This window comes from Anolis sagrei, chromosome Y (genome assembly GCF_037176765.1).
Source record: "Anolis sagrei isolate rAnoSag1 chromosome Y, rAnoSag1.mat, whole genome shotgun sequence".
NCBI classification, from domain to species: Eukaryota; Metazoa; Chordata; class Lepidosauria; order Squamata; family Dactyloidae; genus Anolis; species Anolis sagrei.
In genome coordinates this window covers 77,330,285-77,355,198 of record NC_090035.1, presented here as the reverse complement: position 1 = coordinate 77,355,198, position 24,914 = coordinate 77,330,285, and the positions used below count along the sequence as shown (strand labels likewise).

The 24,914-nt window shown below is 42.9% G+C and overlaps 1 protein-coding gene across 1 annotated transcript in view; it reads right to left on the bottom strand.

Moving 5' to 3' along the window:
* LOC132781683 (rho GTPase-activating protein 35) overlaps positions 1–24,914 on the bottom strand; it is a 128,301-nt gene that overhangs the window by 7,263 nt on the left and 96,124 nt on the right. Inside the window, exons 4-6 of the mRNA XM_060786066.2 lie at positions 13,747–13,824; positions 10,971–11,102; positions 1,289–1,394 (exon numbers count right to left, since the gene is read on the bottom strand). Coding sequence (XP_060642049.1) covers positions 1,289–1,394; positions 10,971–11,102; positions 13,747–13,824 — 316 coding nt within the window. The remainder of the gene's footprint in view (positions 1–1,288; positions 1,395–10,970; positions 11,103–13,746; positions 13,825–24,914) is intronic.

Here is a 24,914-nt window from a genome sequence, read left to right as displayed (position 1 = left end):
AAGACAGTGTATTCTCGCCACATAAAGATGCCAATGTGCTCCAAAGAGGACAATCCACAGATATTATGGGGTTAGCCCAAGCACTGGCAAATCTCAGCCCTCCAGGTGTTTTGGACTTCCACAATTTCTAACAGTGGCTAGATTATCCTTCAGCCCACTCTAGAGCTGCCATTGCCTTTTCATTCGTGTGTGTGTGTGTGAATGTGTGTGTATGTGTGTGTGTGTGTGTGTATGTATGTGTGTGTGTGTGTGTGTGTGTATATATATATATATATATATATATATATAAATATAAAACATATAAAGGACTGGTGACATTCTGATCATGTCCTGTTTTGGACACTGGGTATATGCAGTAAAGGGACTGTGATACTTGCAGTGATCCATACAGGCAATGCAAGTGGAAGGTACAAGCTTGCAGGGTATGCTTATTTATTTGTTTACCCTATTTATATCCTGCCTTTTCTCTCCCCTGAAGGGGACTCAAGGCGGCTTACATATGGTAATTATTCAATGCCTTAAAAACACATACAAATCATGAAACTTACAACAAAACAAATTAAAATGTATACATATTAAGCATTTAAAAACATTGTATTCAACACTAAAGTCATGCCAATCAGAAATTGTAGTCCAATTATATATTACTATATTGTACTATACCATAATATTGTAATATTATTAGTATTATTACATGTAATATAAAATAGATCTGCAAAAAAAGACAAGTGAACTTAACAAGAAGAGTGGAAAAAACCCTCTTCAGCTGCCTTTTTTCTCTGAACAAGAAGGTTGTTTATAGCGATGCCAAGAACACACCTTCCGAGTGTCGTGGAGCTGTTACCATCTCCATTAGAGGCTGTGAGAACCGAACCCAAAGGGCTGCTGGTTGTTCTGGACTCATTAACTGGGAATGTAAGAGCACAGCCTTGCAAATATGACCTCTGCCAAGCAGCAAATGCCCTCTGGACGTGGCTAATGAAAGTGGGGAGACAGCGGGCCGAACACAACCTCCGCTAGAGCGCCGCTGCCAATTTCTGGAGGAGCAGGATTTACCCAACTTAATGAGACCCCTGATAAATGCAGGCTGGCTTAATTGGGAGAGATGTCAGGGAAGAGATTCACTCCAGGCAGGCTCCGCTGCCCCATTGTGGCTGTGAAATGACCCAGCCTTGGCAAGGCTCCACTCCGTGCTTGTTAAGGAGGCAGCGGCTAAAACTAAGGTGACATGCCCACCTCCCCCATTTGCATCTCAGGCTGACGCGGAAAGGCGCAGGAGGGCACGTACTTGTTCAAATGGGAGATAACGTATTTGAAGACCTCGTAGTTCTCCTTGGGAAATTTTTTCAGCACCTCTTTAAGCGCATGCAGCTTCTGCTCCCTGTCGTTGATCTCTGTTGAAAAGGGAAAGGAACACAACTTATTGATGGTGGAAAAAAGAAATGGAAGGGTTCTCTTTTACAACCGCCACGACAAAAATCCCACAAGACCCTTCCCAACACGCCTGAGAATTCTCTTCGGGTAAGAGAATCATCTCCCAACACAGCAAACAACGTCGACCACTTGTTAAACACTGACGGTTTAATGAGGAACAATCGCAGTTAATTTGCTGGTGCTTAAACTTATTCTCTGTCACTAACATGACAGGTGACAGATTGACTGCATTTGGTACACAAAGCGCGTTCTGCAGAAGTCATTTTGCAATCCTCAAATATTATAATTTTTCTTCACATTTTTTTAAAAAACCCCTCGGAATTGGAAACTGTCAAGTTGTTGAAATATAAAGAAACCGAGCTTCCTGTAACCTACCCTCATTTCCTACAGCCAGGCCTACTAAAACATGAAGGTGTGTGTATTGATCAGGCATGGGCAAACTTTCTAACTTAGGGGCCGGAGTCGGATGGGTTGGTGGGCAGGCTGGGAAGGAGGGAAAGGATTAATAATAATAATAATTATTATTTATACCCCGCTATCATCTCCCCATGGGACTCAGTGCGGCTTACATGAGGCCGAGCCCAAACACAACGCAAGCAATAATAACAACAATACAAGCAATTAAAATCAAACATAGACAATAAAACAATTACATAAGGATTACTGTGGAATACTGTGTCCAATTCTGGGCACCACAATTGAAGAGAGATATTGGCAAGCTGGAATGTGTCCAGAGGAGGGTGACTAAAATGATCAAGGATCTGGAGTACAAGCCCTATGAGGAGCAGCTTAAAGAGCTGGGCATGTTTAGCCTGAAGAAGAGAAGCCTTGGCAGAACAGGGTTGGATTAGATGGCCCACGAGGTCTCTTCCAACTCTATGATTCTATGATTCTCCGTCAGAAGGAATGGCTATTCAGAGAGGAAGAGAGCTTTTCTCTCCTGTCATACCAACGTCTCCATTTCTTTCTTTCTTTCTTTCTTTCTTTCTTTCCGCAACCCACTAAAATGCATATACTTCTCCCTTTAGGGGCTCAGCCTTTACACAAAAAGGGGTAGGGGTGAGGGAAAGAGAGAAGGAATGAAAGAAAAAAAGGAAGGAAGGAAGGAAGGAAGGAAGGAAGAGTGGAAGGGAAAGATGGAATGAGAAAGAGGGAGGTAAGGAAGGAAGTGAAGGAGGGAAGTCAGAAGGGAGGGAGGGAGGTGAAAGGGTGGAAAGGAATGATGGAATGAGAAAGAGGTAAGGAAGGAAGTGAAGGAGGGAAGCCGGAAGGAAAGAGAGAAGGAAAGACAAAAGGGAAGGAAGGAAGGAAGAGAAAGATGGAATGAGAAAGAGGGAGGTAAGGAAGGAAGTGAAGGAGGGAAGTCAGAAGGGAGGGAGGTGAAAGGGTGGAAGGGAATGATGGAATGAGAAAAAGGTAAGGAAGCAAGTGAAGGAGGGAAGCCGGAAGGAAAGAGAGAAGGAAAGACAAAAGGGAAGGAAGGAAGGAAGGAAGGAAGGAAGGAAGGAAGGAAGGAAGGAAGGAAGGGAAAGATGGAATGAGAAAGAGGGAGGTAAGGAAGGAAGTGAAGGAGGGAAGTCAGAAGGGAGGGAGAGAGGGAGGCGAAAGGGTGGAAGGGAATGATGGAATGAGAAAGAGGTAAGGAAGGAAGTGAAGGAGGGAATTCAGAAGGAAAGAGAGAAGGAAGGACAGGATGGTGAGAGAGGAGAGCCTGAGAAAAGAGCCCAAGGGGCCACATCCAGCCCACAGGCCTGGGCTTGCCCAGATCTGGTATAGATCTATAGACCACGTCACACAGACATTGGCACTTAACAGGAGAGCTGTGAGGAATTGGAGGGGTGGGAGAGAGGGGGGTTAAGCTATTTGCTTAACACCTCTGTAAATGTATTTCAATGTGTGTTAAAAAATTGAACATGTTTTCAAAAAGTACAAAATAGGAGAGGAACTTCAATGTTTATCATTTGAAATGTAGTCAAAGGACACCTAATAAAAGCACTACTAACACTGTTTACTAAAGACACCAATTAAATGATCAAGCAGATGCTGTTGTGACAGTCCTGAAACTTTAGTCTACATGAATTCTGCTGTTTGGTGAGTGTTGTACATTTCTCCCTAAATATAAATATTGCATATTGTGAATCCAGACCTACAGTGCTGTTGGTTTTGGTGTAAGAACTGTACCCGTTTCCCTCTTTAAGAGAGCTCAGTTCCATACCTGGAACCCCATTCTATGTCCCCATTCCCAAAACCTTTGGATCTCAGCGTTTCCTCGGCTGTGAACCTACTAACAAGGGTCAGGACAATTCAGCATGCTGATTTTACAGTATGAAACAAAAAATCCCCAAAACTCAATTTTTTTTGTTATAGTCTCGAGCTTTTGGATCCAACACATTCATGCTTATGCAAGACTACTTTTGCTCTGATTTGCAAGTATTATTCAAAACGGCTTCGTTCTGACAGAACATATCATATGATAATGAAAGTATGCCAGTTCGTCTTCGACCGGCATGGAATAATCAGGCAGCAACATATGGATGGGTCTCTTTTGTATTTGTCCAATGTGTGCCTTGTTCAGTCCCCAGGAGTTCATGCATGAGAAGTTCCCTGACAATTGGTCCCTTCACCCTGATCTGTTGCTTTCCCATTCCGCCATCTTTAATGGAATCCAAACCATATAGCTTGAGGCTGTTGCCTCACTTTGCCTCATGATATACCTACTTCTGCTAGGAAAAAAAAAACTCACTCCGAGTGTATACGCTTTCATACTATGCCAATATTGTGTATTTTTTTGTTTTTGAGCTTTATTTTAACTGTTTTGTATTGATTATTTGTTATTGCCTTCGTTTATTATATTATTATTATTATTATTAACTTTATTTGTACCCCTCTAGCATCTCCCGAAGGACTCGATGCGGCTTACACAGGCCGAAGCCTCAAAACACAATACAATAAAAAACGTAACACAACAATAAACAAAGCAAATCAAAACAATTAAGCAAAACGACAACAATGGCAATACATCAAGACATTATTTAAAACTGGCTCGGCCGGTGCAATGGGGTACAGGGTTAAAAGTGCTGAAATGGTAGGAGGAACGTAGGATAAAAGTGCGGTGTGCAGCGACATTAGTTGTGCTAAAGTGCTACTATGGCTTGGGATGGGGGTTCCTATTCTGAGAAGGCACAGCGGAACAGCCAAGTTTTTAAATTCCTTCTGAAAACTGCTAAGGAAGGGGCCTGTCGGAGATCTTTTGGAAGGGCGTTCCAAAGTTTATTGATGTACTGTGGGCTTGGCCTCATGTAAGCCGCACCAAGTCCCTTGGGGAGATGGTCGCGGGGTACAAATAAAGTATATTATTATTATTATTATTATTATTATTATTATTATTATTATATGAAGCTGGAGTCCTTTGATTTTTTTAATCATTCAGATTGGTTGAAAAAGAAAGAGATGAATATACAGAAGATGCTGCTTCAGCAATTTCCTAAAAGAATCCTCCACCTTGTGCGACTGTGGAGCAGAACAAACTGCATCTAGGAGACTGATGGATCCGGATGGATTCCTGAGGAATCTTAGGGTTCTTCCTGCCTTGGAGCCTGGCGATTCTATCGACGCCTTGGTAACTCTCTATAACGGGGAGATGGCCAGGGCGTTAGATATGATCGCACCCGAACGCCCCATCTCGTTGCGTCGTGACAGGCCATCTCCTTGGTTCACCGAGGAGCTGGCTGTGATGAAGCACACGAGAAGGGGGCTAGAGCGCAAATGGAGGAAATCTCGAGATGTATCTGATCGAACACGGGCTAGAGCCTCTCTTAAGGCATACTCCGTGGCCATACGGGCGGCCAGGAAGTCATTCACGACCGCTCGTATAGCATCTGCAGCAAATAGATCATCGGAGCTGTTTCGGGTCGTGGGAGAACTCCTTCACCCACCTGCGGTGGAGGAGGTCCCTGACGACCCCGCAGCTCGGTGCCGCGATTTCGCACACCATTTTGCAGATAAAGTCGCCCAGATACGCCTCGAGCTCGACTCCAATTCCATCGCAGTGCCTGAAGAGGTGACGGAGGTACCTGCTTGTCCAATTTTGTGGGATTCTTTTAGGCTTGTTCTTCCTGAAACCGTAGAGGAGGTTCTTGGGGCTGTGAGGGCGACCACCTCACCTCTAGACCCATGCCCATCTTGGCTCATTAAATCAGCCAGGGAGGGGTTGGTTGACTGGTTTGTATTGATTATCAATGCATCGTTGGAGCAAGGGATTTTTCCATCTGGTTTGAAACAGGCAGTGGTTCGTCCACTCCTCAAAAAAGCTTCCCTTGACTCCACGGTGCTGAATAACTACAGACCAGTCTCCAACCTCCCTTTCCTGGGTAAGGTGCTGGAGCGGGTGGTCGCCTCGCAGCTCCAGGGCTTCCTAGACGATACCAACTACCTAGATCAGGCACAGTCTGGCTTCAGGCCTGGTCATGGCACCGAGACAGCCTTGGTCGCCTTGGTGGATGACCTCCGTAGAGAGCTGGACAGGGGGAGTGTGACCCTGTTGGTTCTCCTGGACATCTCAGCGGCTTTCGATACCATCGATCATGGTATCCTCCTGGGTCGTCTCTCTGGGATGGGCCTTGGGGGCACGGTTCTGTCGTGGCTCCGGTCCTTCCTGGAGGGACGTACCCAGTTGGTGAAGCTGGGAGACGCCTGCTCGGACCCCTGGCCTTTGACCTGTGGGGTCCCGCAAGGATCTATCTTGTCGCCCATGCTCTTCAACATCTACATGAAACCGCTGGGAGAGGTCATCCGGAGTTTTGGAGTTGGGTGCCATCTCTATGCGGATGACACACAACTCTACTACTCCTTTCCACCTAATTCCAAGGAGGCTTCTCGGGTGCTGGACGAGTGCCTGGCCGCTGTGTCGATCTGGATGAGGAAGAACAAGCTGAAGATCAATCCCGACAAGACAGAGGTCCTCCTGGTCGATCGTAAACCGGATCGGGGTATAGGGTGGCAACCTGTGTTGGACGGGGTTACACTCCCCCTGAAGCCACAGGTCCGCAGTTTGGGAGTCCTCTTGGATTCTTCGCTTACACTTGAGGCTCAGGTGTCGGCGGTATCCGGGAGGGCCTTTGCACAACTGAGACTTGTGCGCCAGCTGCGACCGTACCTCGTGAAGGCGGATCTGGCCGGGGTGGTCCACGCCTTGGTCACCTCTAGAATGGATTACTGCAATGCGCTCTACGTGGGGCTGCCCTTGAAGACGGCTCGGAAACTACAATTGGTCCAGCGGGCAGCAGCCAGGATGCTAACTGGAGCTCATTATCAAGAGAGGTCAACCCTCTTGTTCAAGGAGCTCCACTGGCTGCCATTTATTTTCCGAGCCCAATTCAAGGTGCAGGTGCTCACCTACAAAGCCCTGAACGGTTTGGGACCACCCTACCTGCGTGACCGCATTTCCATCTACGAACCCACACGCTCGCTCCGGTCATCTGGGGAGGCCCTGCTCGTTATCCCACCTACGTCGCAAGCGCGCTTGGTGGGGACGCGGGACAGGGCCTTCTCTGTGGCGGCCCCCCGACTTTGGAATGCCCTTCCAAAAGAGCTTCGTCAGGCCCCTACTCTGGCAGTTTTCAGAAGGAACCTAAAAACTTGGCTGTTCCGATGTGCCTTCGCAGATTAGGAATCCCCATCTCAAGTCCTAGATGCACTTTAGCACAACTAATGCTGCTGCACACCGCACTTTTAATCCTACGTTCCTCCTGCCATCTCAGCACTTTTAACCCTGTACCCCATTGCGCTGGCCGAACCAGTTTTAATAGTGTCTTGATGTATTGTCATTGTGGTTATTTTGCTTAATTGTTTGATTTGCTTTGTTTATTGCTGTGTTATGTTTTCTATTGTATTGTGTTTTGTGGCTTCGGCCCGTGTAAGCCGCATCGAGTCCTTCGGGAGATGCTAGCGGGGTACAAATAAAGTTAATAATAATAATAATAATCTGTATGCTTGCCCACAATGTCCTGCCTCATGTACAGAGGAAGAATTGTTTATAGCTACAGACAATGCATCATAGTAGCATAGAGTTGGAAGAGACCTCATGAGCCATCCAGTCCAACCCCCTGCCAAGAATCAGGAATATTGCATTCAAAGCACTCCCGACAGATGGTCATCCAGCCTCTGCTTAAAAGCCTCCAAAGAAGGAGCCTCCACCACACTCCAGGGCAGAGAGTTCCACTGCTGAACGGCTCTCACAGTTAGGAAGTTCTTCCTCATGTTCAGATGGAATCTCATTTCTTGTAGTTTGAAGCCATTGTTCCATTGCGTCCTGGTCTCCAGGGAAGCAGGAAACAAGCTTGCTACCTCCTCCCTGTGACTTTTGTCAGTGTATGATTTATGTATAATGTATGTTTAAATGCAATTTTATGTGATAGGATTGTGATTGTAATAGACTGTAATAGAATTGTATTGCCAGGATGTATGTTTACACAAAAGAGCTGTGAGAATGTGACCCTGAGTTTCTTGCTGTGTGAAGAATTAGGGAGTGTCAGAGATAACTCCTTCCCAGCTACAGTTTGTCTTTAGTGCCTATCTCTTTCATTTTGTGTTCTTCGCGTCTGCTCGCTGATGGTATATATTGGATTTATGAACTGCTCAAGTAAAGCTGAAACCTGCTTTTTACCGGTGACTCCAGAGTCCATTATTCAGTGCTTCCGCGATTCTTCTGCTAGCCCTAACAAGTGGTTATGGGCCCTGCAACTGATCGGGCTTGTTAATCTGGACTAACTTACCTGCAGAGTTGCTGCCCTGTTTGGAGACTGTATTTGAAGCTGTGTGCTTTGGACTGGAGACTGGGGCCTGTCACACCGAGAGTTTATACATAGCTATCATATCTCCTCTCAGCCTTCTCTTCTTCAGGCTAAACATGCCCAGCTCCTTAAGCCGCTCCTCATAGGGCTTGTTCTCCAGACCCCTGATCATTTTAGTTGCCGTCTTCTGGACACATTCTAGCTTGTCAATATCTCTCTTCAATTGTGGTGCCCAGAATTGGACATGCAGTTGCTGTCGCTCGTTTCTGGTCAAAAAGTATTTTGCCGCTTGTGCTCCTTCTATTTTTATCAGTTTTATACTTATTTATTCAATGCTTTTGATACAAAATAAATAAGCAATTCCCACATACAATTGAGTTTTTTCCCATGCTGTTATATTTGCCAGCTCTAGATGGCACCATAGCAAGACTCACACTTGTTTCCTAGTGTTTTTTGAAAAAGAAAATAGCTGTCACAGAGGCTGAAAAACCTTCAGCTCTTTTGAGTTCTGGGGTCCGTTTGCTTGTTTAACTGTAAGCCTAGGGGCAAAATGAGTGTGCAACAGTCAAGAGCAGACAGGTCTATGAGATCCAGCCCTCACTCACACTTAGGGTAATTTTGTGAATTGTCTACACAGAAGCATATTGACTTAATACAGAGAGCCAAAGCCATTTTGCTCTATCACCTGCAACTCTTGTTCTTTATCTTGATGGTAGTCCATCAAGATAAAGACTATTCTCTTTTTTTTAAGTTTTTTTAACCAATTGGAAAAACTAGAATTATAAAAAATATCTGTATAGACAAAATTGTCATGGCAAAACATTCTGCTGGTTCTCTTATGAGCTTGGTTTGAACCTGTCATCACATCTCTTAATCGCTCAGTCAGATCTTCTCCAGTTATTGGGTTTGTTTTGTTCAAACCCCCCCCCCCCCAAAAAAAAACAAGCACAACCACAGAAAATTAATCCTAATTGCTTCCTTTCTTGGATGCCCTACCTATTCGCCAAAATACTTATCCATTTTACCCGGTCCTGCCCAGCTTTTTAAAAAAAATTACCATTTCATCTAATTTTTTTTACCATTACATTGGTTTTAATTGTGTCGTGTTTATTGTTAATGTTTACTGTTTGATTTTTATTTACTGCTGTATTGTTGTTGTATTTTATTGTTGTATTGGGTCTCGGCCTATTGTAAGCCGCACCGAGTTCTTTGGGAGATGGTAGCAGGGTATAAATAAAGGTTTATTATTATTATTATTATTATTATTATTATTATTACTCAATTTTATGTATGTCTCTGTATAGCAGTGGTTCTCAACCTGTGGGTCCCCAGATGTTTTGGCCTTTAACTCCCAGAAATCCTAATTGCTGGTAAACTGGCTGGGATTTTTGAAGTTGTAAGCCAAAACACCTGGAGACCCACAGGTTGGGAACCACTGCTGTATAGGAATTAAGTGGTCCAGAGGTCTACAGAATGGGGGGCAATGCCTGGCTCGAGAGCAGTACGTGTGAAAAAGATCTTGGGAGTCCTTGTGGACAACAAGTAAAACATGAGCCAACAATGTGATGTGGCAGCAAAAAAGGTCAATGAGATTTTGGCTTGCATCAAGAGGAGCATAGTGTCTAGATCTAGAGAAGTCATGCTCCCCATGCTCTATTCATCTTTGGTTAGACCACACCTGGAATATTGTGTCCAATTCTGGGCACCACAATTCAAGAGAGATATTGACAAGCTGGAATGTGTCCAGAGGAGGGCGACTAAAATGATCAAGGGTCTGGAAAACAAGCCCTATGAGGAGCGTCTTAAGGAGCTGGGCATGTTTAGCCTGAAGAAGAGAAGGCTGAGAGGAGATATGATAGCCATGTATAAATATGTGAGAGGAAGCCACAGGGAGGAGGGAGCAAGCTTGTTTGGACGCAATGGAACAATGGCTTCAAACTACAAGAAAGGAAATTCCATCTGAACATGAGGAAGAACTTCCTGACTGTGAGAGCCGTTCAGCAGTGGAACTCTCTGCCCCAGAGTGTGGTGGAGGCTCCTCCTTTGGAGGCTTTTAAACAGAGGCTGGATGGCCATCTGTCAGGGGTGATTTGAATGCAATATTCTTGGCAGGGGGTTGGACTGGATGGCCTATGAGGTCTCTTCCAACTCTTCGATTCTATGATTCTACCATTCAGTATTTAAGGGCTTGGAGGACCTTAACCTGATATAATTATCAGAAGTTGTGAGCTGCCGAGATGAAGGGGTAAAGCTCATGAGCAACCCTTTATAGCAGTCTTGATCCAAACAAAGGCTGAAGAGCAGGCAAGGAAATTAGGATCCTCTGTTTTTAAACACAAGAACGATCTTTCTCAGATCATCTATGCAGCTCTGAACTCTGAGGGAAAAACACAAATGCAGGAAGCCTTTAAAGTGCTATGTGTTCCAGGCCATGGCAGAGCTAGAGTTGTCATGCCCACTCTGTGCTATTATCCACATATGTATCTGCAACAGAACATGAACAAATATAACAACAACAACAACAACTTTGTTTTTGTACCCTGCCTCCATCCCCGAAGGGACTCGGGGTGGCTTACATGGGGACGATCCTGATGGTTGCAGAAAGCACCATCTGTTTGCAAAATATAGGAGTTTTTGTGTTTTCCTCCCCAAGTCAGGGTGCTTTCAAGCCAGGATGAAGAAAGATTGAGAGGTCTGAACATACCTTTATTAATATATTAAAAAAGCCCAATGAGGCATACTCACTGTGGGCCTCCACCAGCTCAGCCTGCATGTTGTAAGGTACCAGGGGTTCAGGCAATTCTGAGAAGAAGCTCTTCATGGCTCCAGCTACAGCATTCACAGTGAAGTCCTTCTCCACAAGGTCCAGATTGTGATCTACATGAACATTTCACAATGATTACACCTTGTCTATCAAAGCTATCAAGGCAAACAGCATACCTTTGCCCTACTGAATTTTCAGGTTTCCTAGTTACAAGCATGATGTCACTCACTGAGAGCTTGAGATATATATCTATATACATATATATCTATGCTAGCCATGCCCTGCCACGCGTTGCTGTGGCCCAGTCTGTGAATATGTATTTTGTGTGCGTATATGTTTGTGTATATGTGTATATATATGTTTACACACACATATATATGTGGTTTTGCACATGCATTGTAATATATTTTTTATTTTTATTTTTTGGCTTTTAAGGTCTCTTCCGCTGTGTTTTTCGGTGTTTTTATGAGTGATGGTCACTCGTTGGACTGATACGTGTATTGTGTCCAAATGTGGTGTCCATTTGTCAGTTATGCTAATCCCACAAACGAACATTACATTTTTATTTATATAGATTACTATTGTGTCCCATCATATCTCAGGCAACAGGACAGAGATTGCTCTTACCCTGTTGGAAATAGCAACCTTCCAGGCCTTCACTATTTGTTTGTTAATGTATATGTTCACTAACCTGCTTTGTATGTGTATACTGATTTGCCAGATTGACTGACCTCTTTGGTGTGGGAGGGGCTACAGACATGTGATGGTACTGAGCATGCTCAGACTCAAGACTCCCTTTTGTTATCATTATGGTTTTGGACTTCAACGTTAGCAGTTTGCTTTAGACTTCAATGGAGGTGGATGTAGTCTGCTTTTGGACTAATTTGGACTTATGCAAGAACAATTTACTATATTTTTGTTTTAAGAAGCAGTGAGTACAGTTATACAGTTTGGACTTTCATAAGATGTGTACTTAAAGACTTTGGACTATGGGTTATTGATTAAGAATGATGCCCCGTGTTCTCAACACAGAGAAACTATATTCTAACTTTAATAAGAAATGTACTTGTACGGTGAATTAATACAAGATGTTTGTGAGTAACTTTGTGACTTTGTTTTTTTGTCTCTGAGTGCATATTTTAAACTAAAAGATTTCAAGGTAGAGTACTGTATATACTCGAGTATAAGCCGACCCGAATATAAGCCGAGGCACCTAATTTTACCACAAAAAACTGAGAAAACAGATTGACTCGGGTATAAGCCGAGGGTGGGAAATGCAGCAGCTATTGGTAAATTGAAAAATAAAAATAGATACCAATACAATTACATTAATTGAGGATTCAGTAGGTTATATATTTTTGAATATTTACAAAAATGGTAATTTAAGATAAGACTGTCCAACTCTTACCAAATCATTATTTACCTTCTTCAATGTAAATGTGCTTACGTATCCTTCCAATAATAATAGAGTAACATAATAAATGTAATAATAACAATAATAAAAAGAGTAAAATAATGAAAATTATAAAAAGAGTAAAATAATGAATGTAGCTATAACATTAGACTAGCACCATCTCTAATGGTATTCCGCAAAAAGGTGAAGACCTGGATGTTTGTGCAGGCGTTTGAGTAATTTAGTGCAATCTAGTAATGGAACATAGGAATGGAACAATGGACGATGAACCTGGACTACGCTTGGATGATGAGAAGATTGGGTACGGTTGTTTTTTGTAATAATTGTGCATTGTAATTGCTTATTGGTAATTTATGGCTAATGTGTTAAGTCAATTGTTATATGTTGTATGGAACCACTGCTGTTTCTACTGTTTTTACTGTTTGTGAACCGCTGTGAGTCGCCTTGGGGCTTGAGATACAGCGGTATATAAGCAAAGTAAGTAAATAAATAAATAATAAACAACAATTATACAGTAAAATAATAAATGTATAATAAGAATAAAATGATAAATGTAATAATAATAATAATAATAATAATAATAATAATAATAAATAGAATAAAATAATAAATGAAATAATAATAATAACAACAACAGAGTAAAATAATATATAACCTTGACTCGAGTATAAGCTGAGGGGGACTTTTTCAGCCTAAAACTAGGCTTATACAGTGTGTGTGTATTTTTCAGCCTTAAAAAGGGCTTATACTGGAGTATATACAGTATACGTTGTAGTAGAATCTGCTGGCAACGTTACAACTGATAGTAGGAGTAGTAGAGGAGGGAAACGAGGTGCCCATGTGTTAGATGAGGAGCGGCAAAGGAAGAGAATTTGGGAGATACTTATGTCACTCACAGATGAAGAATCCTTCAAAGGGTTTATTACTTTGATTTAACAAACTATTGTTTTGAATATACTCCTGTGTCTGGCTCTTTAAGGCATCTGAGTTCCGACAGAATATGTTTTTGGGCAACTGCAATTTCAACTTCAACCTCAAAGAAATATTTTTAAAACTCTACTAGCCAAATATATGTCTTTTGTGCAGTGGCATGTCTTTGTCCCTGGGAGATCAAAGACATGGTTTATCAGTTTAACAGTTGAGTTACCTGTGTGCCATTACATGAATGCTTGTAAACATTACTTTTTCAAAGGGTTGACTTCTAACAAGGTCATGTCTTTCCTTGACTAGTAGTTTTCAAAAGGTAGTCTCCACATGTTCATGGAGATTCAAATTTACCAAAAGGAAATGATATCATTTTTCCTTTTCAAAAAGGTTATGAATGCAATTTTTCCCCAAAATACCTTGATCAAACTGCCGTTGTAAACTTTCCATCTCAGACTTGTTTCCGCTCACCCGGTAGATACCTTCTGTGCCCAACCCTGGCAAGAGAAAAAGAAATCACAAATCTGAAGGACTTGGCACTACCAAGGAGAAGAAAAAAGAAGAGAAGTTCCTGGGAGGGAAATTATCACAAAAGATTAGTTATATTATCAACATTAGGGAACTTTGGCTTAACATTTCCTACTGAATTTATATTAGTCTTAAATGTTTCACTGTATCAAGAGAGATCAGAGAAGATAAGATGACCTTTACTTTCTCTGTCTACTAAAGTGAACAGCTAGATTTTAATTTGCTAAAAGAGAAATAAAGGCAAAATTCAAGAAGATCACAGGAACAGATTTGAAAAGGAAAATATTATTCTACCCCTCTCCAAGCATCCATGTAGCCTTAACATCTAATACTGTGAGGGTTTTAATTGCTACAAGCTGTTCTGGAAGCTCATCTTAGCTAAAAAAGAGGAACTAGTATACATTTATTTTGCCCTTGCAAAACAAGGAATTACAAATATAGTTGTTGAAGGCTTTCATGGCCAGAATGACTGAGTTGCTGTGAGTTTTCTGGGCTGTATGGCCATGTTCCAGAAGCATTCTCCCCTGACGTTTCGCCCACATCTATGGCAGGCATCCTCAGAGGTTGTGAGGTCTGCTGGAAACTAGGCAAGAGAGGTTTATATATCTGTGTGGGAACTTTTGCCCAATTCTATTGTTGATGGGGTTCAGAATGTTCTTTGATTGTAGGCGAACTATAAATCCCAGCAACCACAACTCCCAAATGGCAAGGTCTATTTTCCACAAACTCCACCAGTATTCACATTTGGGAATATTGAGTATTCGTGCCAAGTTTGGTCCAGATCCATCATTGTTTGAGTCCACAGTGCTCTCTGAATGTAGGTGAACTACAACTCCAAAACTCAAGATCAATGCCCACGAAATCCTTCCAGTATTTTCGGTTGGTCATGGGAGTTCTGTGTGCCAAGTTTGGTTCAATTCCATTGCTGGTGGAGTTCAGAATGATCTTTGATTGTAGGTGAACTATAAATCCCAGCAACTACAACTCCCAAATGACAAAATCAATCCCATCCCCAACCCCACCAGTATTCAAATTTGGGTGTATCGGGTATTTGTGCCACATTTCACCCAGTGGATGAAAACACATTCTGCATATCAGATATTTACATGATGATTCATAACAGAAGCAAAATTACAGTTATGAAGCAGAATCATAGAGTTGGAAGAGACCTCATGGGCCATTCAGTCCAACCCCCTGCCAAGAAGGAAAATTGCATTCAAAGCACCCCCAACAGATGGCCATCCAGCCTCTGTTTAAAAACCTCCAAAGAAGGAGCCTCTACCACACTGTGGGGCAGAGAGTTCCACTGCTGAACGGCTCTCACGGTCAGGAAGTTCTTCCTAATGTTCTTGTAGCTTGAAGCCATTGTTCCATTGCGTCCTAGTCTCCAGGGCAGCAGAAAACAAGCTTGCTTCCTCCTCCCTGTGACTTCCCTTCAAGTATTTATACATGGCCCTCATCATGCCTCCTCTCAGCCTTCTCTTCTGCAGGCTAAACATGCCTGGCTCTTTCAGCCGTTCCTCATAGGGTTTTTTCTCCTGACCCTTGACCATTTGAGTCGCCCTCCTCTGGACACATTCTAGCTTAGTCAACATCTCCCTTCAATTGTGGTGCCCAGAATTGGACACAGTATTCCAGGTGTGGTCTAACCAAGGCAGAATAGAGCATGGGCAGGATGACTGCCCTGGATCTAGACACTAGACTCCTATTAATGCAGGCCAAAATCCAATGGCTTTTTTGCTGCAGCATTACATTGTTGGCTCATGTTTAACTTGTTGTCCAAAAGGACCCCAAGACCTTTTTCACATGTACTGATCTTGAGCCACGCATCCCCCATCCTGTATCTTTGCATCTAATTTTTGACAGAAGTCAATCTTGAAAGCTCTTATTTACCCAGGGCCCCCTTTCCTCTTTTCTGATCTCTTTTCCCCTTCTAACAATTAAACATCACCTGGCTGTGTTCTTGAGAAACTCCAAAACAATTTAAGCTGTCACAGTGATTTAAGGATGAAGACATGTCAAGATGCGACCTAGTAAACATGTGCCATGCCAAATGCTACATTTCTGAAGGATTAGGGTCCAATCTGCCTCTCTCTTCTGATAGGAGATCCTGACTTATAAAACTACATATAGATAAAAATTCTACAAATGCTTTGCAATCACCTCAGTACTCATAATACAAAGCTTGACTTCTATTTGCATGCAAGCTTCTATGCCAACATAAATGTAATCTGAACCATTTAAAGCCTGCTTTCATACTTGCCAGCATGATGTAAACGACCCAGAGTGTAAATGAAATTCAAGGCAGGAAGAGCAACTGTAATGTACAATGTAAGGTACAATGTCCCTCTCATAGGAACCTGCATATCATAAGCATTTGAATTAAAACTACCATATTTTTAATTCATATTCATACTCATATTCATACCATATTGAATTCAAATATGATTTTTATTTTTTTTTTATTTGGTGTGCATCGGAAGAGGGGTGGTCTTATACGGCGAGTATATCCCAAACTCTATATTTTAACTGGAAAAGTTGAGGGTCGTCTTATACGCCCAGGGGTCTTATATGCCGGAATATACGGTAGGTGTAAAATATGATGGAAAGGTGAGTTGTGGCATGCCTCTTAAAAGAAGTTTTTAGCAATTTCACATCTAAGAAAGTTGATAGTAACTTTCAATACTGCTTGTAGCTGTCCTAAAGAGGAATGCAAGAAATCTGGCCAGGAAATTTACAATATGAAAAGAGGGAAGGCACCAGAGGGCAAAGGTGGTTGCCCTTCGGAGGAGGAAGGCCTGCTTCAGTAAATATGCACGCTGAGTTGGGGATGGAGGGGGAGCCCAATGTCTCAATTAAGCAATTGTTTTAATTGCCACTTTCCGAGAGGCCAGCCTTTGGGGAGATAAAAGCAGAAGGCCTGCTTGCCTGCCTCCCAGGGAAGGGAGTAGATTGATGATAGGTGAATCTGGGCTGGAGAGGATTTAGTCAGCGTCCAGGTCATCAATTGCGTGGCTTAAAAGCTCTAATTGCCACCGAGGCTGCCTGCACAGGGACCTCATTTCGCAGAAAGCCATTCACCTCATCAGGGAGGGAAAGTGGGTTAATGGACCAGCCCAGAGGGCCGTATCATTCCACGCTGGGAACAAAAGAGCCACTGTGCCTGTGCACCGCGGAGAGGGAAAGGAGCAGCTGCCACCGCCATTTATCTTCCCAGCGCCTCCAGTCCAAACAAACTTGTCAACGGACAATATGGGAAAGATTATGCAGACACATAGACTACCTGCGCTGTCCACTCGGAGGCAGCCCGGACTGTGAAGGAAGGTGCACTAAGCCCCTCAAGCTATGGATTCAAACCCAGTCTAGGACTGGTGTAAGTGGATGAACTCAGGTTAAGCGGATTGGGTGGAAAAGTGTATCTCTGTGTCACCCAAGCTAACCTCACACTGGGTTCTTCTTATGGTTATTTATTTATCGTGTCAGGGGCAACCAATTTTTTTTTGTTCATTTCAGGAGTTACTCCTGGTGTGAGAGAATTGGCCGTCTGCAAGGACATTGCCCAGGGGACGCCTGGATGATCTGATGTTTTTATCATCCTTGTGGGAGGCCTCTCTCATGTCCCCGCATGAGGAGCTGGAGCTGATAGAGGGAACTCATCCACCTCTCCCCGGATTCGAACCTGCGACCTGTCGGTCTTCAGTCCTGCTGGCACAGGGGTTTAACCCACTGCGCCACCGGGGGCTCCACCAGACAATTGTATTACATTTCTAACAGAACAAAACAAACAAACAGAAAAAACACAAAATTTGCAAGCTTGGTAGTTGATTAAATGTCCTTTGACCAGTATCTGGCCACTTGGAGTGCCTCTGGTGTTGCTGCAAGAAGGTCCTCCATCGTGCATGTGGCAGGGCTCAGGGTGCATTACAGCAGGTGGTCAGTGGTTTGCTCTTCTCCACAATCGCATGTCGTGGACTCCACTTTTTGGCCCCATTTCTTAAGATTGGATCTGCAGCAATCTTGGTAGTTGATTAAATGTCCTTTGACCAGTAGCTGGCCACTTGGAGTGCCTCTGGTGTTGCTGCAAGGAGGTCCTCCATTGTGCATGTGGCAGGGCTGAGATGGCATTGCAGCAGGTGGTCAGTGGTTTGCTCTTCTCACACATCCTAGTTTATTGTCTAATTGGTTTATACCTCATCTCAACATTTAAATCTTTCATTATAAGTTTATTGCTATTATTGTGTATTGTTTTTGTATTATTCCTGATGTTGTTTGCTACTTAGTAAGGCATTGAATGTTTGCCTGTTTTTGTGTTGTAAACCACCCTGAGTCCATGTTGGGAGAGAGGTGTGGTCTAGAAATAATTTTATTATTATTATTATTGTTATTATTATTCTGACACAAAAACACATTATGACACAGCAAACAAGATATATATGCTGGGAAGTGTTCAGCTTGTTATTTTGTGATACAAAATCCATTATTATTATTATTATTATTATTATTATTATTAGAAACACAACAAGATGAATCCACAGCAGACACTCTGCTGGCTGTTGTATTGGATCACATGTTGTATTGGATCACATCTGTTGGGAGGGCTTGGATTCCGTGATTCTGCACATCAGAAGGGAGTTGGACTGGATGGCCCTTAGGGTCTCTTCCAACGGTAAGTGCCAAGGATTCTAAAAGGTCTCCAATTGAGCTTCCCCATCCCCACCTCAGCCTTACATTTGAGAGTGCAACAAAGGCATTTCACCTGCAGAAGCTTCAAGGCCTTGTTCATCACACTTAGTTGCATCTCTCTCTCTCTCAAGACACACCATACATTGCCATTTCCTTACAGCCACCCTGTGGTTCCTTATCATTAGGAGGATTTGCAACATGCCATTACTCCACCTCTATGAAAAAAAGGTGGTTAGTTAAGCAACCACCTCCGCTGGCTCCATTTTCATACCCGACGGGGCCCAGAAAGAAAATCAAAAGGCAAGCGTGTAAACTCGAAGGGGAAGAAAGGCACCAGCACGAGACATAAAGGGCTGTTTGAACGCAGTCACACAGTCATTAAGCCTTTGCAAGCTCAAGGCTCTGGATAGCAAGGTTGACCCCAAATGCTCCCTGCCGCACCAAACCGAACAAAGCTAGCCTCATTTCTCGGGGAAGGAGATGGGTGCCGTGGAATGAGAGCCTTGATTGCTGCGCAGCATAAAAAAGATCAAAATGGGTGAGATTTTTTGCTCAAAAGCCAGACTGTGCTGGAACAAACAAAACAGATCTTGGGACAAGAACATCTCTAAGATGGCTACGCATAATTAATGCAGTATCCGCACTGTCTCCTACAACATTACGTTTCCCCCACAGATATGCAGCTCTCTTATTCCACAGCCAGTTGCACAAAGACAGCAACAACAAAACATCAACCGCTTATGAGCTGGGAGGACGTATGTGAGCGTACCAACCATACAATGAACTGAGATGAATGCAAGTCAGTTGTAAAAGCCATTCAACTTCACTGCAGAGAAACAGCAATGTTTAATAACAGGCTCAATATTTCCTGCAATCCACTTCCATGTTTACGTTATAAAATCCTGTTTTACACCACGTCCTGGCCACATGCAAAGCTAGCAAACTGCATATACTAAGAACAGTATGTGAGCTATTATCATAAGATTTGTGCATGTGCCAAAACAAAGCAAGAAAGGAAGAACAATGAGCGACAGCGCTACAAATGGATAAGCTGCCTTGGTGGTCAGGTATATTTGAGAGAGGATATCAAATCATACAAACCTAACTCTGGATCGAACTCAGCTATTGCCAATGATCTGTCCACTCCAGATCCAAAATGGTTTTATGCCTGGGTGATATGATAGTTTCTAGCGCCCACTTTTTGCTTGATATTCAAGCAGTGCTTCTTGTAGGTCAGAGAATGGTCCAGGATAACTCCCAGGGTACATGAGGCCAAGCCCAAAAGCATATCAAAACAACAAGCAATAATAAAACAACAATAACCAAAATAAACAGTACAATCAATATAAATCACAAGTAAGCAATAACACACAAGAATTTAAAAACCTATGACTGGGCCAGATGTAATAATTAAAAACTTTTAAAACAGATGCTGGACATGAGCAGAGGGTGTATCTATTGGGAGGGTTTTAAATCAAGGTAAGAACAACCCAACGGGTAATTAAAGTGCTTCTCGGAGTATTTGCTGGAGATTGTTTCCTTTATTCAGGAAAGGCACATTGGAATAGCCACGTTTTCAGGCTCCTCCTGAAGACTGCCAATGTGGGGGCTTGTCTGATATCCTTGGGGAGTGAGTTCCAGAGTCAAGGGGCAACCACATAGAAGGTCCTCTCCCTCATCCCCTCCAATCACACCGGCGAGGGAGGTGGGAGCGAGAGCAGGGCCTCTCCAGATGATCGAAGAGATTGCGTGGGTTCGTACACAGAAATGTGGTCACGCAGGTAGGCGGGTCCCAAACCGTTCAGGGCTTTGTAGGTAAAAACCTGCACCTTGAATTGGGATCGGAAAATGAACGGCAGCCAATGGAGCTCCTTAAACAGGGGGGTTGACAGCTCCCTGTAAGTCGCCCCAGGTAATCCTCAGAGCTCGAGATGCTTGTCTGTTCTTAAGATGGAAAGCACACGTCTGTGATTTAAATGGGTTAGGAATCAGCTGGTTTTCCCTGTAATAGGCAGTAAGAGCATCTAGAGCTTCGAAGAGCTTCTGTTCAACCATCTCAAAACCCCCTGCTTGAGTGGTGATGGCACGATCGTCAGCATAGATGAAACTATATGTACCTTATGCGTGGGTTAAATGATGGTGCAAATGTGTACAAATCGATGGTGACTATGTTGAACGGTACCTTTGTGTAGAAGATAGTTCAGGTATGATCTGTAGCAACTTCTGCTGTTATATGTTCATTTATAATGTTTTTATGACACAGGAGGCAAAACTTTTTGACTCACCCTCGTACATCCTGCATATCAGATATATACATGATGATGCATAACAGTAGCAAAATTACAGTTATGAAGTAGCAACAAAAATAATGTTATGCACAACATGAGGAACTGTATTAAGGGGTCGCGGCATTAGGAAGGTTGAGAAACACTGGCCTGTTTCAATAGGTACATTATAAGAACTGACAATACGAAGTTAGTCCCTAATGAAGAATGAGCAACCACTTGGGCTTGGAATGACCACTCTGAGTTCTGCACAGATCACTTCTTGTCTAATGAAAGCCAGTGGCTTTTACGCACCAGCTGTGATACAAGAAATAAATGAGGGAAATAAGCTTAATTTGCAGGTGAGGACTAACATATCAATACTTAAAAGGAATACAGTGGGAAATGTTAAGAAGTGAAGCATGTTACACTCCGTAAAAAGGATCATTATTTTTCAATCAGAGGTTCAATTAGCAACAGAGGAAAAATTACCCGCTCAGGATTTCTCTATTCAAATCTTGCCAAGGTTGCCTGAGGCTGATCCACATTTGCAATATGAGGATAATACTGGCCTAGCTAACATGGTTGTTGTGAGGATTACAAGATGACATACGGGAAGTCCTATGAATGTTTCTACTCTATGTTTGCCAAGTATTTTTAGGACATGAGGATGCTAAAGATTACAAGTTTGCTTATTTCAATGTATTGTCAAAGGCTTTCATGGCCGGAATCACTGGGTTGTTGTAGGTTTTTTTGGGCTAAAAGGCCATGTTCTAGAGGCATTCCCTCCTGACGTTTCACCTGCATCTATGGCAAGCATCCTCAGAGGTAGTGAGGTCTGTTGGAACTAGGAAAATGGGTTTATATATCTGTGGAATGATATCCAGGATGGGACAAAAGACTCTTGTCTGTTGGAGCTAGGTGTGAATATTTCAACTGACCACCTCGATTAGCATTTGATGACCTGGCTGTGCCTGGGGCAATCTTTTGTAGAGGTGATTAGATGTCCTTGTTTGTTTCCTCTCTGTTGTTTTGCTGTTGTAATTGTAGAGTTTTTTTTAATACTGGTAGCCAGATTTTGTTCATTTTCATGGTTTCCTCCTTTCTGTTGAAATTGTCCACATGCTTGTGTATTTCGATGGCTTCTCTGTGTAGTCTGACATGGTGGTTGTGAGAGTGGTCCAGCATTTCTGTGTTCTCAAATAATAAGCTGTGTCCAGGTTGGTTCATCAGGTGCTCTGCTATGGCTGACTTCTCTGGTTGAAGTAGTCTGCAGTGCCTTCCATGTTCCTTGATTCGTGTTTGGGCAATGCTGCATTTGGGGGTCCCTCTGTAGACTTGTCCACAGCTGCAGGGTATACGGTAGACTCCTGCAGAGGTGAGAGGATCCCTCTTCTCCTTTGCTGAACGTAGCATTTGTTGGATTTTCTTGGTGGGTCTATAGATAGTTTGTATGTTGTGTTTCCTCATCAGCTTCCCTATGCAGTCAGTGGTTCCCTTGATGTATAGCAAGAACACTTTTCCTCTGGGTGGATCTTTGATTTGATTCTCGTGGCTTCTTCTCGGTTGTCTTGCAGCTCTTCCGATGTCTGAGGCGGAGTCTCCATTGGCCTGGAGAGCCCAGTTGAGGTGGTTCAGTTCATCTTGGAGGAGGTGGGCTTCGCAGATTCTTTTTGCACGGTCTGCCAAGGCTTTAATTGTGCTTCTTTTTTGACTTGGCTGATGGTTGGAGTTTTTGTGTAGATATCTATCTATGTGTGTGGGTTTTCTGTAAATGGGGTGACCCAATTGTTGATCTGGTTTATGGATGACTTAGACATCTAGAAAAGACAGTCTTCCTTCATTTTCTTTTTCTTGCTTATTTCAGTTTGCAACCCACTCTCTCCCAAATCGTTATTACCAGGGGTCTTTGGTCTGTATTACCAATAGACTGTATCCAAAATCTGTACTTTCGCAGCAACATTTCATTTTTGAAAGTTGTGAATCTGCTCTTCGACACTTTGTTAATTCTTATTTATATTTCGCTTCCTTTCTGCAGCGTTACTAGTTATTAGGAAGACTTCAGCTGAAAAATTCAACATGACTCACTGGGGCAAACATGCAAACATTTGGCTTGGCATTCAGTAGTATTTTAAGGTGTTGTTTGAACAATCACCTTTTCTTATAAAACACAAGGCAGATTAACGGCTTGCTTTTGTTCAGATAGTTTCCAATAGTGTTTAATATGAGGTAATATGCTAACAATTTAAGACTAATGGGCTGTGATCTTTTCATTTCTAACCACACCTAGCTCCTCTTATACCTACCAGCTTACAGACTACATACACGTACAATCTCTTTTCCTGAATTTTCAGCAGATTCAGCACGGAAGAAAAGTGTCAGGCTGCCAAAAGACCACTGTCTTGCACTTCTGAAAACTTCCCCAACAAGAACTATAATAGTTACTGAACCAAGCCTCCTTATTTTAACTCTTTTTTCCTGTTAAAAGCTGCGGGGGTTCTGTCACAAAAATGTAAACAATGATTTCCCCTGTTTTACAACAGTAGTCAAGTGATTTGTTTGTATAGATAGCCTACTTAGAAATCCAGTTGTTGAAGCAAGTATCCTTCTATTCCAATAAACTTAGTATTAGTCATCACTTGACCAAAGCTTTCTGGACCACTCTAACAACTACTATGTCAGTCTACACAGAAAAGCCACTGAAATACACAAGCATGTGGACAATTTCAACAGAAAGGAGGATACCATGAAAAGGAACAAAATCTGGCTACCGGTATTAAAAATACTCTAAAATCAGGACAATAAATAAAGAGCAAGAAGGGGAATTCCAGACCAGAATCAATCAAAGCCAACTAACACCTTCCAACAAAGGATTCTCCCAGGCAGCACCCAGCCAGGCTTTGAAGCTGCAAGGACATTAAATGCTAATCAAGCTAGCCATTTGCAACATTTACACTTGTCTCAAGCAGACAAGAGTGCTTTCTTCCACCCTGGGCATTCCACAGATACATAAACCTCACTTGCCTAGTTTCCAACAGACCTCACAACCTCTGAGGATGCCTGCCATAGATGTGGGTGAAAGATCAGTCTAAGAGTGCATTTCATCTCTGTGATTCTTTTCCCCTATATTATTTTTCATGTTGGGTTGTTGTGGGTTTTCCGGGCTGTATGACCATGTACCAGAAGCATTCTCTCCTGATGTTTTGCCCGCGTCTGTGGCAGGCATCGTCAGAGATTGTGATATCTGTTGGAAACTAGGAAAGTGGGGTTTATATGTCTGTGGAAAGTCCAGGGTGGGAGAAAGAACTTAAGGCGGCTAATTGCAACATTCACACCTGATTAACTTCCCATAACAGTAAATAAAAAAAACAACACGCCAAAACAGGGGAATTCTAAATAAGAAACAATCACAGCCAGCTAATGACCTCCCAAAAAAGGATTCCCCCAGGCAGTAAGAAGCCAGACCTTTAAAAAGGCTAGGTCATTCAGTGCTAATCAAGTTGGCCAATTGCTACATTCACACCAACCTCCAACAAACAAGAGTTTTTTCTCCCACCCTGGACATTATTCCACAGATATATAAACCCTATTTTTCTAGTTTCCAACAGATCTCACAACCTCTGAGGATGCCTGCCATAGATGCAGGCAAAATGTCAGGAGAGAATGCTTCTGGAACATGGCCACACAGACTGGAAAACTCACAGCAACCCATTGAGTCCGGCCATGAAAGCTTTCAGCAATACAAAGCTTTCTGTAATTATAGGTGTGAACTTTGGGCCACAATCGCTCTCCAAAACATCTATAATACACAATGAAATTTGCAAGTTGCCCAAGAAGACTCAAGGTCAGTACCTCTGAATGCAACATCGCAATGAAGTGATCTCTAACAATACAGAGGATGTATTGTCGAAGGCTTTCATGGCCGGAATCACTGGGTTGCTGTAGGTTTTTTCTGGCTATATGGCGATGTTCTAGAGGCATTCTCTCCTGACGTTTTGCCTGCATCTATGGCAAGCATCCTCAGAGGTAGTGAGGTGACTACCTCTGAGGATGTTTGCCATAGATGCAGGCGAAACGTCAGGAGAGAATGTCTCTAGAACATGGCCATATAG